Raw genomic sequence first — 15160 nt, forward strand, 5'->3', positions numbered from 1 at the left:
AACATTGACATGCACCTGCTTGTGGCAGGTGTGATACTGGTGTGCCGATAGCGAGCAATGATGATGTCGTGACCGGATGATTCGCCTAAAGACGTTTCGCCGACGGACGTTTGACAGACGGACAGGTCGTACTAGTATTTGTTAGTTTAATGATTAAATACAAATACTAGTATTTGTATTTAATCATTAAACGCTGTTTTCAGCTGGATTTGACCGAATTTGAGAGCATTTTGAGCCGTTTGGCGAATGGACGTCTATAGACGTTTTTTTGCCTCCATCGCGATATCATCCAGTATTTGTATTTAATCATTAAATGCTGTTTTAGGATGGATTTGACCCGATTGCTGTCATTTTACGGCTCGGTTCTGCTACATCTGCCTTCCCAAGAGTGCTTATTCCCGGACTGCCATTGATGGTAGACGAACATTGATTTTTACTATAATTTGGACAACACCGGCGGTGGGCCGGATTAAAAATCCTAACGGGCCGTATATGGCCCGCGGGCCGAGGTTGAAAAACTTGTACACACACGATCCGGCGGGGCGAGCGTTCGAATCCCGTTTCGGCGAAACCTCCGTTCGGCCGAATGAACGTTCGGTGGAACGTCCATTCGGCGACCTGCCCGTCTGTCAAACGTCCGTCGGCGAAACGTCTTTAGGCGAATCATCCGAGTACCGATGATGTCGCTCACACTGGTACTCAGTGCGCTCAGGGAGGTTGTCTTTCTGCTCAGACCAACAAAAAATTAGAGGGAACTTTGGTTCGGAGCTGAATGAACCAATCACGGTGAGGTATACGGCTCTGGAGGGCGGGACATCGGCCGGGCTGTCCAGTGCCTCGCTCACTCACTCATTCATTCCTCCAATCAGCTGGGCGGAGGAGAAGCCGTGAGGCCGATCACTCCGCTCGGCGCGCACACTCCTCCGCTGCTCTCAGCATAGAACTGAATGAGGCGCTATGATCCGTGATCCAGCCTGTGTCAGTGTCTGAAGCCATCTCCGCGATTGAAACGGAGAGCGAAAGTGCACATGCGCCACAAACCCGCGCGACTGAATGTGAAAGATCAACCCGAGACTCATTCCAAGTGGAAAAACATATTACAGAGCCCCAGAGATGTCTCTTTCAAAGCCTGCCGTGAAGAGAAAGGTCGGTGATGAGCACAGACAGTTTCAAGAAAAGTGGGGAGTGCAATATTTCTTTGTTGAACACAGGGGCACCCCGACGTGTCTCATTTACACTGAAAAAGTTGCGGTGCACAAGGAATACAATTTGAAACGTAATTGTACTATGAGACATGCTGAGGAGTACGAAAAATACCAGGGAGATGAGAGAGCCAACCAGGTTGCCAGTCTTAAAACACGTCTTCTGAGGCAACAGGATCTCTTCAAGAAGGCTACCAAAGACAGTAATGCAGCAGTCAAAGCTAGCTACGCCGTTTGAGTTGATTGATCCTGTGCTAAGTGATCCCAAATGGCTCATGGACTTGGCTTTTCTTGTTGATATCACACATGAGCTTAATGTACTGAACAAGAAGCTACAAGGCCAGGGGCAACTTGTCAGTGCTGCCTATGACAACGTGAGAGCATTCTGCACTAAACTTGTGTTATGGAAAGCCCAGCTCTCTCAGACAAACCTTTGCCATTTCCCAGCATGCAAGGCTCTCGTGGATGCAGGCACACCATTCAGTGGTGAGAAGTATGTTGAGGCCATTTCGAAGCTACAGGAGGAATTTGATCACAGATTTGCAGACTTCAAGACACACAAAGCCACATTTCAAATTTTTGCGGACCCCTTCTCCTTTGATGTGCAAGATGCCCATACTGAGCTTCAAATGGAGCTCATTGACCTGCAGTGCAACTCTGCACTCAAAGCCAAGTTCAGGGAGGTGAGTGGAGAAGCAGACAAGCTTGGGCAATTTTTGAGAGAGTTGACCCCCAGCTTCCCTGAACTTTCCCGAAGGTTCAAGCGGACCATGTGCCTTTTTGCGAGCACATACTTGTGTGAGAAGCTCTTCTCCACCTTGAACTTCAATAAGTCCAAGTACAGGTCCAGACTTACTGATGAGCATCTTCAAGCTCTACTGAGGGTCTCCACTGCTTCCTCCCTCAAGCCAAATGTGACTATGTGAGAAGAAGCGCTGCCAGGTCTCTAGCAGCAAGGAGTAGGCAAAAGAAGCCGTGTTCAGAATATTTCATGTTCAATGTTCCATTCAAGTTCAGAAAGTTAAAGGTTAAAGAGCTGTTAATACAGACATTTGAAACGGAATAAAAATAATTCATTTTCTCTACTTAGCCAGCCAGTGTATATCTACTGTATGCTCATTAGTATTATTTGGTTTTATATTACTGATTGATTTATTTTTTATTCATCTTTTAAGTTAATTTATTTAATTCATTATTTTTTGTTAAAAAATAAAGATATTTGATAACGTTGGAAAGTTTTATCAGTGCTTTTCTTGTGGAAATCCTGATGCGGCCCAGTCTCACCCAGACTCGGCCTCTAGCGGCCCCCAGGTAAATTGAGTTCGAGACCCCTGCCCTAGATGTACATACAGTATTTAGTCAACCACCAATTGTGCAAGTTATCCTACTTGAAAAGATTAGAGAGCCCTGTAATTGTCAACATGGGTAAACCTCAACCATGAGAGACAGAAAGTGGAAAAAAAACTGAAAAGCTCATTGTTTGATTTTTAAGAATGTATTTTCAAATTATGGTGGAAAATAAGTATTTGCTCAATACCAAAGGTTCATCTCAATACTTTATGTACCCTTTGTTATCAATAACGGAGGCCAAAGGTTTTCTGTAACTTCACAAGCCTTTTTAACACACTGTTGCTGGTATTTTGGCCCATTCCTCCATGCAGATCTCCTCTAGAGCGGTGATGTTTTGGGGCTCTCGTTGGGCAACACGGACTTTCAACTCCCTCCACAGATTTTCTATGGGGTTGAGATCTGGAGACTGGCTAGGCCACTCCAGGACCTTGAAATGCTTCTTACGAAGCCACTCCTTTGTTGCCCTGGCTGTGTTTTTGGGATCATTGTCATGTTGAAGGACACAGCGACGTTTCATCTTCAATGTCCTTGCTGATGGAAGGAGATTTTCACTCAAAATCTCTTGATACATGGCCCCATTCATTCTTTCCTTTACACAGATCAGTCGTCCTGGTCCCTTTGCAGAAAAACAGCCCCAAAGCGTGATGTTTCCACCACCATGCTTCACATTGGGTACGGTGTTCTTTGGATGCAATGCAGTATTCTTTCTCTTCCAAACACGAGAACCTGTGTTTCTACCAAAAAGTTCAATTTTCAAATCAAACCAAATCAAAAAGCCTTTATTGTCATCATACACAGCTGCGTATAACGAAATTGGTGGTGCTACTCCACAAAGTGCGTATTCCCAGTAAAAACATAAGTAATATAAAAATATAAAAAGTCACGTCACTGGCAAGGTAAATTCTAAAATATTGCACAATAAGCTATTGCACATTGTTATTGCACACCCCGAAGTTATTGCACAGAGGGGATTGTGTGTCGTGCTAATGCAAGTTCAGAGTCCTTTTGGTTTCATCTGACATAACATATTCTCCCAGTCCTCTTCTGGATCATCCAAATGCTCTAGCGAACCGCAGACGGGCCTGGATGTGTACTGGCTTCAGTAGGGGGACACGTCTGGCAGTGCAGGATTTGAGTCCCTGGCGGCGCATTGTGTTACAGATAGTAGCCTTTGTTACTGTGGTGCCAGCTCTCTGTAGGTCATTCACTAGGTCACCTCGTGTGGTTCTGTGATTTTTGCTCACTGTTCTTGGTATCATTTTGACGCCACGGGGTGAGATCTTGAATGGAACCCCAGATCGAGGGAAATCATCACTGTTCTAATATGTCTTCCATTTTCTAATAATTGCTCCCACAGTTGATTTCTTTACATCGAGCTTTTTACCTAGATTCAGACTTCCCAGCCTGGTTCAGGTCTATAATTTTGTCTCTGGTGTCCTTCGACAGCTCTTTGGTCTTGGCCATCATGGAGTTTGGAGTGTGAGAGACTGAGGTTGTGGACATGTGTCTTTTATACCGAAAATGGGTTAAAACAGATGCTTATAATACGGGTAACGAGTGGAGACCTCGTTAGAAGAAGTTAGACCTCTTTGACAGCCAGAAATCTTGCTTGTTTGTAGGTGACCAAATACTTATTTTCCACTCTAATTTGGAAATATTTTTTTTCAAAATCAAACAATGTGATTTTCAGTTTTTTCCCCCACACTCTCTCATGGTTGAGGTTTACCTATGTTGACAATTACAGGCTTGTCTAATCTTTTCAAGTAGGAGAACTTGCACAATTGGTGGTTGACTAATTACTTCTTTTCCCCACTGTACATGCCGACTGGTGAGAAGTCCTAGTAAATACTTGAATCTAAAACGCTCGGAATCAGGTTGTGTGAACATGTGTTAATTCTTGCATGTCGTTTTCTCACGATATTACAAAGAAGGGAGTCTCCTGTGGGTATGTAATCAACTTAGATGGTTGTGCTTACTTGAAGTCTTGTCTGGTTGACATGAATAACAGATATATTATTGTACTGACTTACGTCTTATCCCTTCAGTGGTTGCCATGGCGAAACGGTTGATCTGCATGATAGACTTTGGCACAAGCTTTATGCCAGATGCCCTTGACACTTACTGAATATATATAAAAATATAGTTCAATGGTTTGGGAATTTTCGTAAATTTGAATTATCTGTACATGTTGTTTTATGATACGCTGGGCAGATGTACAAGCTGATCTGTCAAAAGTTTAAACGTCCAGACCAAATTTTCTCTGGTTTCTTATTATCTGAAAAACATGATTGCATATAAAATTACATGTTCATTTTCAAAAATTAAAAATATGCCGTTTTACTGTTCGTGTGTGTGAAGAAATCTGCATTTGGACAAGGGCATGAAATTACTTGAAAGTTGAAAATGCATTAATTGAGATTTGCTGATACCTGCGAGAAACCTTGAATATCAAGCTATTTTAAGCATTGTTAATACATGTAATTTTTATGTAATACAGGATCAGATATTGAGCCCTACCTCCCTACACTGATGGACACCATGTTATCTGCCCTCAACAACACCGATAGCCTGAAAATAAAAGAACTCACTGTGTCTGCCATTGGCGCCATTGGTAAGCCCTGTTTTAATTGTACCCTTCAAAACAAATGTCCTTATTTTCACGCCTATAGGGCTCACCAACTTAGAGGGCGCTGCCTGAGTTGCAGGTTCAATTTCTGTATACTTGTATAATGACAATAAAAGCATTAAATTCCATTTAAAATGAGTACTTAGCTATTTTGACGATTTATGTTTACTACTTAGTGTGGTGGCACAAGTGTTTAGCCCCTTGGCGTCACAGCTCTGGGGTCCTGAGTTCAAATCCAGGTCACGTACACCTGTGTGGAGTTTGCATTTCTCCATTACTCTGGTTTCCTCTTGCATTCCAAAAACATGCATGGTAGGCTGATTTGACACTCTAAATTGCCCCTAGTTTGGGTGTGAGTGCATGGTTGTCTGTCTCCTTGTGCCCTGCGATCGGCTGCCCACCGATTCAGGCTGTCCCCCGCCTCTGGCCCGGAGTCAGCTAGGATAGGCTCCAGCACCTCCCGCGACCCTAATGAAGGTAAAGCGGTTCAGAAAATGAAATGAGATGAGAGATGTTTACTACTTATTATGTTGACTAATTCGTTATTTATTGACTATGCACTTCAGGGTGAAGCTTTAAATTTCATTATACTTGTTGAATGACAAAGGCATTCAATTAAATTGTGGATGCCATTGTCGGGGCTCAAACTGATATATTTTTGGCAAAATGCATTCCTATTGTTACAGTCATGGCCAAACATTTTAAGAGTGACACAAATATTACATTTTCACCGTCTGTTCCTTAAGGGTTTAGAGGTGTTTGCCAGATGTTTCTATCGTATAATGACATACAATTAGAAGCATTTCACAAGTATCAAAAGCTTTTATTGAGTATTACATTCAATAGGTCGATATTTGCAGTGTTGACCCTTCTTTTTCAAGACCTCTTCAATTCTCCCTGGCATGGTGTCGATCAAATTCTGACTGATGTTTGTCCATTCTTGCAAAATCAATGCTTGGAGTTTGTGAGAATTTGAGTTTTTGATTGTTCAACACAAGTTCTGATTGTTCAACACAAGTTCTCCATGGGATTAAGATCTTGGGAGTTCCCTGGCCAAGGGCACAAAATCTTAATGCTTTGTTCCCTAAGCCATTTTGTTATGACCTTTGCTTTACGGCAATGTGCTCCATCATGCTGGAAAAAGAATTCTTCATCACTAAATTTCCCCTGGAAGGTTGGGAGAGAGGTTCAATTGATGCCAAACAGACTCCAGGGCGCCCAAGAAAGTCCAGCAGGCGGAAGGACCGTCTCCTGAAGTTGTTTCAGCTTGCTCAGAAATGGCAGCAGGCAGGTGTGAGTGCATTTGCACGCTCCGTTAAGCCGAAGACTTTTAGAGGAAGGCCTGGTGTCAAGGCGGGCAGCAAAGAAGCCACTTCTCTCCAGCAAAAACATCAGGGACAGACTGAGTTACAAGGCCTGGACTGCAGAGGACTGGAGTAAAGTCATTTTTTCTGATGAATCCCCTTTCCGATTGTTCTGGAAGAAGGCTTCTTCGGAGAAGACGAGGTGAGCGCTACCATCGGTCTTGTCTCATACCAACAGTGAAGCATCCTGAGACCATTCAGCTTTTCGGTCAAGGGAGTGGGCTCTCTCACAATCTTGCCTAAAAACAGCGATGAACAAAAAATGTTACCAGAACGTCCTCCAAGAGCAACTTCTCCCAACCTTCCTGGGACAGTTCTGTAATGAAGAATGCTTTTTCCATCATGATGGAGCACCTTGCCATAAAGCAAAGGTCATAATACAATGGCTTAGGAAACAAAACTTTAAGATTGTGGGCCGTTGGCCAGGAAACTCCAGATCTTAATCCCATTGGGATCTTGTGGTTAATCCTCAAGAGTCTGGTGGACAATCAAAAACCCACAAATTCTGTCGAACTCCAAGCATTGAGTTCCATATTTTCTCGCACATAAGCCGTATTTGTCGCAAAAAAAGTGTACTGAATCCAGGGTACGTCTTATATGCGCATAATTTAGACTTAACATGCAGGAAACTGCAAGGTGACAAAGACGTAACGCCATAACGCAAGACAATGCGACCGATACGGTCATTTACTTTAAAATACAGAGAAGATAAACAGATAAAATTCTAAACAAAATGTATTTGACGTCTATGAATGAAATTCAAGGAAAAACTGATGAACCAAATCTTGCATAAAACGTGAAAAAACTCACTTGTGCCTGACACTCCTGAGCGTCGCCATCTTACGTACTCGGATGATCCGCCTAAAGATGTTTCGCCGACGGACGTTTGACAGATGGACAGGTCGCCGAATGGACGTTCCACCGAACGGTCACTCGGCCGAACAGCCGTTAGGTTAAATCCATCCTAAAACAGCATTTAATGATCAAATACAAATACTGGAGCTCTTTGGACATTAGAACTGAGCCCAGGGAAGTGAATTCCTCGGTAAAATGTCGCGATAAGGCAAAAAAATGTATATATACGACCATTCGCCAAACGGCTCAAAATGTGTTCCAGCTCCAGTATTTGTATTTGATCATTAAATGCTGTTTTAGGATGGATTTAACCTAATTGCTGTCATTTCACGGCTCGGTTCTGCTACATCTGCCCGCCCAAGAGTGCTTATTCCCGGGCTGACATGCCCGCCCAAGAGTGCTTATTCCCGGGCTGACATGCCCGCCCAAGAGTGCTTATTCCCGGGCTGCCATTGACGGTAGACTAATAAATTGAGTGATGAGCGGCAAAGGGAAATGAATCATTGATTTTTACTATAATTTGGACAACGCCGGCGGCGGGCCGGATTAAAAATCCTAAAGGGCCATATATGGCCCACGGGCCGAGGTTGAAAAACTTGTACACACACGATCCGGGGGCGAGGCGAGCGCGCAAATCCCGTTTAGGCGAAACCTCCGTCTGGCCGAACCTCCGTTTGGCTGAGCGGCCGTTCGGCCGAATGACCGTTCGATGGAACGTCCATTCGGCGACCTGTCCGTCTGTCAAACGTCCGTCGACGAAACGTCTTTAGGCGAATCATCCGGCCACGGCCATCTTACTGTAGTTAAACGCTCTCTGACTGGCCAGACGCGAGTAGCCTTGATAGATGAGTTCGTAGCGTTTACCATGTCAGCACATCCCAATAGTTGTTAAAGCTGATTGAAGGTCTTGCAGTATATCGTTAAAATTTCAGCCTTGATACCTGTGTAATGTGTTTCTCATGCTATTATTGCACCCACAGACTTGATAAAAAGTAGACCGCTACGGACACTTCCTGGATGTCAATTGTTTTTTTTATTTGTCTACGTGCAGGCAACACCCTTGCGGAACACAGAAAAAGGATTTTGAAGGTTTAGCTGCAAAATTGTACATTTGTGATTATAAAATAAAACATTTTTTTTTGAATTTGTTCTTCGAAAGTGACAACTATTGCCGTAACATGAACCATGGAAATAATCAACATTTCGACATTAGAAGCAATATGGCCACCACAATGTCTTAAACTTCTGATAAGACAATTTCTGTCATTAAAAGGCATCAGATTCTCGTCAATATAGACTTACTTCTTTTTTCAAAGACAGCCATATTAACTTCCTTATAGTATTGACCCAAATAATGTGCAATCCACCAGACGATCCTCTGGATTCATACAGTATCTCAGAAATATCATGTGCGATGATTTTTCTTAAGATTTTTCCCTTCAAAGTAATACATTATACTCCCTATTAAAACCACAAATATGGAGGAGAAAATTGTGAATCAGGCGGTGTCTTATACGCTAGAAATTTTAAAATTCAACGATTTTAAGGCAATTTTAAGAGTGCGGCTTATATGCGGGAGAATACGGTATGCAAGAATGGATGGCCATCAGTCAGGATTTGTTTCAGAAGTTGATCAACAGCATGCCAAAGAATTGCTGAGGTCTTGAAAAAGGGTCAACACAGCAAATAATGACCTATTGCATGTACCGTAATTACTCAAATATAACGCGCACTCGAAAATAACACGCAGGTAATTTTGGGCCAAAAAAATCTGGAAAAACGCAGTACTCGAATATAGTGCGCACCTAAAATTTCCCGCTGACGAAAATCAGAAATCTTACCTTTTTTTCTTCGTTTCACGATTGTTTTGTTCAAAACCGGATAGAGAAATCTTCAGGTACGAGCGTGTCGAGTGTCGTGGAGTTATGCGTTTGAATTTTAGGGCAATAGATGATACACAGAGTGGACAAACATATCATGTAGACATGTTATGTTGCAATACCTTTTAGACTTCCTTGAACATTGACTACATTTCAATTGACAATACCATGTTTTAATTCAAATATCTATTGTCATTCTCAAACAAGAAAAGGAACATACAAATTGAATAAATAAATGATTTGAAGATATGCACAATGGAAAAGACTATCACATGTAACAAGGGAATGTACTGCCCCCCGCTGGACATATTTCTAAATACAAGTACGTACTACACTACAATGTAGTATTCTACTTTCCAGCTTATTAATGCAGGATTGTGATGTTTGTGAGGCTTGACGATCTTTAATATGCGTGTATTTTGAATTCAAAGTTGGAAATTGCACAATGTCCGTGCGTCAAAGTGAGTTTGACAATGCTTTTTTCGATCGAAAATTTGTAATTTATTTTAGTTATTGATTATAACACGCACCCCCAACTACTGGAATTAATTATATAGCAAAAATATGCGTGTTATATTCGAGTAATTACGGTAATCTATAATCCTTATAAAGCGTGGTTTTTGGATGGATGTGGGTGTGTTTAGATTCTCTCGCTATGTTAGTCCAAACCGTGCATCATAGAGAGTTGAATTTTTTTTATGGTGGCCAGAAACGGATGTCGGATCCTAATAATTACTTCACCTTCTCTAAGTGTGTAAACTCAATCTTTTATTTGTTAAAGCTGAAAGCAGAGTTGATGTATGAATCATTGTTTTTACTTTAACGCACCGGGTGGTTGATTGGTAGTTTCCAGGTGCTCCACACAAAACACTTGAGTTTATCTAATATGGGACAACACATATTAATGAACATATTTATATTAATTTTTATGAACATGTATATGTAAATATGCAAGATTGTAGCCGAGGGCTAATTTCCATCTTTAGTCCTTTGTGTAAGTTGAAGATGAACAATGACTCATATTACACACGCACACGTATCAGTTTTAGACGTTGTTTGCAATTTTGTTCGTTTATTTGCCAGGCTCTAAGGTGATTGGCGAAGAGATTCAGAGACGGCAGCTTGCGTATGTTATTTGGTATAGAGTTCCAGGTGCCGTATTTACTCTCATATTAGCCGCCCCCTTAAAATTTCCTTAAAATCGTTGAATGTTACAATTTCTTGCATTTAAGCTGCACCGTTATCCCCATTTTTCACCTCCATATTCATGGTTTTAATAGGGAGTAAAAATGTGTTACTTTAAAGGGAAAATCTTAAGGAAAATCATCGCATGTGGTATTTCTGAGATACTGTATGAATCAAAATCAAATTTTTAGGGTCAATATAATAATAATAATCGGACTTAGGCTCTGTCGTCATTATCAACAACACAAAAAAGCCTACTTGTCATCACACCCAGAAACTGCGTGTGACGAAATTGGTGGTGCTTCTCCATAAGCTGCGTTTACTCGGCAAAAATAATAATAATAAAATTCATAAGGAAGTTAATATGCCTGTCTATCTTGATGAGAACCTGATGTTTAAAAATAAATATTCTTTAGTGTTTTATCTGTTTCTTTTCTCTATTTTGAAATAAATGACCGTATTGGCTGCATAAACACAAAACTATAAACAAAATTTATTTTGATGTCTATGAATAAAATAAAATAAAAAAAACATCTTGCATAAAAGGTGAAAAAACTCACTTATGCTTGCCACCGCTCGCTCATGGCATTGCCAGTCCACCGCAGTTAAAAACTTGCTTGAGGAAATTGTAAATTTGTGATGAAATAAAACAAAATTCTGCTTCGATTTTATTTTTTATTGCTTGTTTTGAAGTGACAACTATTGCAGTAATATACTATTTTGACATTAGAAGCAATTTGGCCGCCACAACATCTTAAACTTCTGTTAAGAAAATTGTAATTCATTCAAAAGCATCAGGTTCTCATCAAGATAGACTTATTTCTTATTTCAAATTGAATAATTTGATATTTTGCATTCACAAAGACAGGCATATTAACTTCCTTATTATATTGACCCTAATAATGTGCTTTTGATTCATACAGTATGTCAGAAATACCACCTGCAATGATTTCCCCTTCAAAGTAACGCATTTGTACTCACATGAATATGGAGGTAAAAATTGTGAAGCAGAGGGTTGCTTATACGAGAAATTGTAAAATTCAACAATTTTAAGGCAATTTTAAGGGTGCGGCTCATACGCGAGTAAATACAGTGTGTCCCTTGGATCATGAATTGTGTGCTTTGAAGTATTTCCTGCTAGTTTAAAAAAAATATTTTTCCAGGTCTCTTTACTGTTCCCTTTTGCAGTACTAATTGTTTATGAAGAAATTTGCTTTTGCAGTTCAAATTTCTTTCATTACTTTATTTATTAGAGAAGTCCTCTGACCTACTCTCAATTTTGTATTCCAACTGACTCCAAGATGAGTAGGAAGACTGTTTTGCATTGAGTCATTATGCCATCGGTTTCACATATTCAGAAGCAAACTTTTGAGTTATTTTTATTGTACAATTTCAATAGATGGGTATCTATTCATCATTTATATTCTTGTGTTTGGTAGTGGGCCTCTAATGTGTTGCTATCCCATTGTGGAGCTGAACATTTGATATATCATGTCTCCATTCATCAGCCAGTGCTGCCAAAGAATCGCTGGTTCCATACTTTCCTCCAATCATTGAAAGCCTGAGAGGCTTTCTGACTACCACCAGTGAGGAAATGAGGTCACTGCAAAATCAGTCTTTGGGTAAGCAGACTCAAAAGCTATAACTAGGGGGTTTCCCCAAATGTTTACAAATCTTGTTAGCTTAGGATCTTTCTGTTATAGACACACTCTCTGTGCTTGCTCGAACCATTGGCAAAGAGGTATTTAGTCCACTTGCTGCAGAGTGTGTTCAATTGGGCCTCAAACTCACTGACTCCATAGATGACCCTGACCTGAGACGCTGCACGTATGTTGTTTTTGGTTGGTTTGGTTGGGGTTTCACTGTATATGGATCACAGCAAATGACCCTTGATGGTAACGCATATCATGTCTCCCTAAGGTACAGCCTGTACTCATCCGTTTCCACGGTCAACCCCGAATGCCTGACTCCGCACCTAACTTCCATAACTAGAATCATGCTACACGCCCTCAAATCCAATGAAGGCATCACAGTATGAAGCGTTTAAATGTCATCTATGCTACGCTACTGATGGTATGAAAAGAGTAGTTGATATTTATCTTTTCACAGGAACACATCAAGGAGGACATGGGATTTGTCTTGCTGGACGATGATGATGATGATGTTGACGATGATGATGATGAAGAAAAAGGGGCCAATGATTCTGATGAATCTCTGGATGACCAGCCTGAGTCGGATGTCCACGATGTTGCTGGGTACAAACATAATACCTAAATTGTATTTAATAAAGGAATGTTTGTTTCATTTCTGGTCCCCCTGTATTAGGTTCAGTGTGGAGAATGCCTACATTGAAGAGAAGGAGGATGCATGCGAAGCACTGGGGGAGATTGCCTACAACACTGGGTATTTAAAATGTTGAGAACTTTCTGTGGAAAATTCTTAAAATATTCTCTAAATAAGTATTAATGACCAGTACCGAATGAGTAAGAGGGAATTTCTATTCCCTACAAATAATTGGCATGCTCCTATTATAATTGCCAAATGTCTTTATAATTATAGTTGAACAATAAAAATACAGCAAAAAATTACCTCAAAAACTTCAATAGCATTACAAACAAATAAAATGTAGCTGTACATTTTGAACTACAGTAGGCAACATTGCTTGTGCTTGAAGCATGCACACAATAAATACCGTAGGCCTACTTAAATGTTGTAGAGAAAAAAATAGAGGCTGAAATAGCCAAAGTTGAGTTTTCTTTTTAATGCTTTAAAATAATACAACAATAAAACAGTAATAAAACAATAAATAGAACGTTGAGTTAAGTACAAAGGAAACATGAACAATAGTCAGGTAATGGCCCATTGTATATTCTGACCCCCCCCCCCTGAGCCCTGGGCTGCCCAGCATTTATATTGTTGTTATGCAAATGAGAAGGGTTTTCTCTTCCTCCTGAGTCAAGCCATGGAAGCGCACATATTAGAAAAATACTTCATCGGGAAGTAAAAGTAGACCATCAATTCCGAGGTCATCCGATGACGATTTTCAGGAGAGTTCATATGTTTACTGAAAATGTAGCAGCAACATTTATGCATAAGCTTGAGAACGATAATAGAACACAAATGAATCTCATTTTCAAAACGACCAAGAGCGGACGGAGCTACCGCTACCGGCTGGCACTTGAGCGGCGCCATCTTGTTTGCAGGAGCAAGAACAGACACAGACACAAGAAAAATACATTGTAGAGCTAGATAAAACTGGAACCACACACAGGAAGTATTCCACAAGGTGGGGACCTTCTGCAGACTGAGACTGAGGTTGAAAATATGCAGAATTACTCTTCCAATCTTATCCGCACACTCCCTCAGTAGTCTGGAGCTGAAGAATCAACAGTAACAGAGTACAACACTCCCAATACTCCCTTTCTGGCCTGGTAAGCGCTGACATCTCTTCCATCTTATTGGGGAGGGATCTCAATTTCCTCATAATAATAGATGGAATGATTGGTCTGAAGCATCACTTCTTCTCCCGGCACTTTTGTCCAGCTCCGGATTTCCAGCGGCATCAAGGTGTTGTTCTTTCTGCTGCGTATTGTTCACAGCTGATCCCATGTGTATGACACCGGAGGCATGGCTGAATGGCTCCACAAAAGAACTAGCAGAAAGAAACTAAGCTAATAGAACAAAGACAAATGTGAAAACATTAAAGTAAAAAGTATAAAGTACAAAGGAATGTATTAAGAAATATAAAAATGTAATAAAGATAATGGAAAGGCCGTAAAACACAAAAAACAAATGAGTGGACAGAGCTGCTGGTGCCTGACGGCGCCATCTCGAAAAAAAAAGAAGTTTAAAGATGATACTATTACGAGATTCAAATTGTGAAACGGTCATTTTATCGCTTATTTTTCTCTAACATGAACCGGAAGTTGTTTGGTATCTAGGGCATCAACCTTTGCCGACGTAAAGTCTGAGCACAACATTTTTTTTTCGTAATATTAGGAGATTCAAGTAATATTTGGAGAAAAGTCATAAAAGTATGCGATTAAAAACATTTATTTTTGCATCACTCGAACCGAAAGTTGTTCAGGGTCCGCAGACTTCAACTTTTGGTGAACTTAGGTCAGTGTGAAAAATGTGATTTTTGTAATAATTTTGGAGGTTTATGTGATTGTTGCTGACAAAACCTTGATGCGAATGACTTGTTAATATAGACAACATAGTATTAAATTAAAAGATCTTCAGATGGTGGTGTCCCTTGAGATTTCTTCAATGCTAAAAGCGTCCCGTCCCTCAAAAAAGGTTGGAAAACACTAATATAGAAGACATAGTGATATTTGAGAAGTGAAATGAAGTTTAAAGGATTTTCAGAGACGGCAATAATTTCTTAAACAAAAGTAGTCAGGTGCATAAATTTAGGCACCCTTGTTGTTTTATTGATTTGAATACCTTTAGCACTAATTATGGAACACAAAATTTGTTTGGTAAGCTCATTGACCTACATACACAGGTGAACCCAATCATGACAAAAGGTATTTAAGGTGGCCAGTTGCAAGTTGTTGTACTCTTTGTGTCTTCTCTGAAAACAACTTGGCAACATGGGCTGTCAAATGACCTGAAAACAAAAATTCTGCGCACTTTGCACAAGGAGATGCTGTATGGGAAAGTAATGTGGCAGAAGCCTTTTCTGCGACCATGCCA

At 40.6% G+C, this 15160-nt stretch overlaps 1 protein-coding gene across 2 annotated transcripts in view; it reads left to right on the forward strand.

The window, feature by feature from the left end:
• Nucleotides 1-15160, forward strand: part of ipo4 (importin 4) — an 81299-nt gene that overhangs the window by 26048 nt on the left and 40091 nt on the right. For both annotated transcript variants that reach the window (XM_077624185.1, XM_077624186.1), the window contains 6 exons: nt 5050-5163; nt 11971-12084; nt 12166-12289; nt 12383-12494; nt 12572-12717; nt 12788-12865. In XM_077624185.1, coding sequence (XP_077480311.1) covers nt 5050-5163; nt 11971-12084; nt 12166-12289; nt 12383-12494; nt 12572-12717; nt 12788-12865 — 688 coding nt within the window. The remainder of the gene's footprint in view (nt 1-5049; nt 5164-11970; nt 12085-12165; nt 12290-12382; nt 12495-12571; nt 12718-12787; nt 12866-15160) is intronic.

The sequence above is a fragment of the Stigmatopora argus genome, chromosome 17, assembly GCF_051989625.1.
Source record: "Stigmatopora argus isolate UIUO_Sarg chromosome 17, RoL_Sarg_1.0, whole genome shotgun sequence".
NCBI lineage: Eukaryota > Metazoa > Chordata > Actinopteri > Syngnathiformes > Syngnathidae > Stigmatopora > Stigmatopora argus.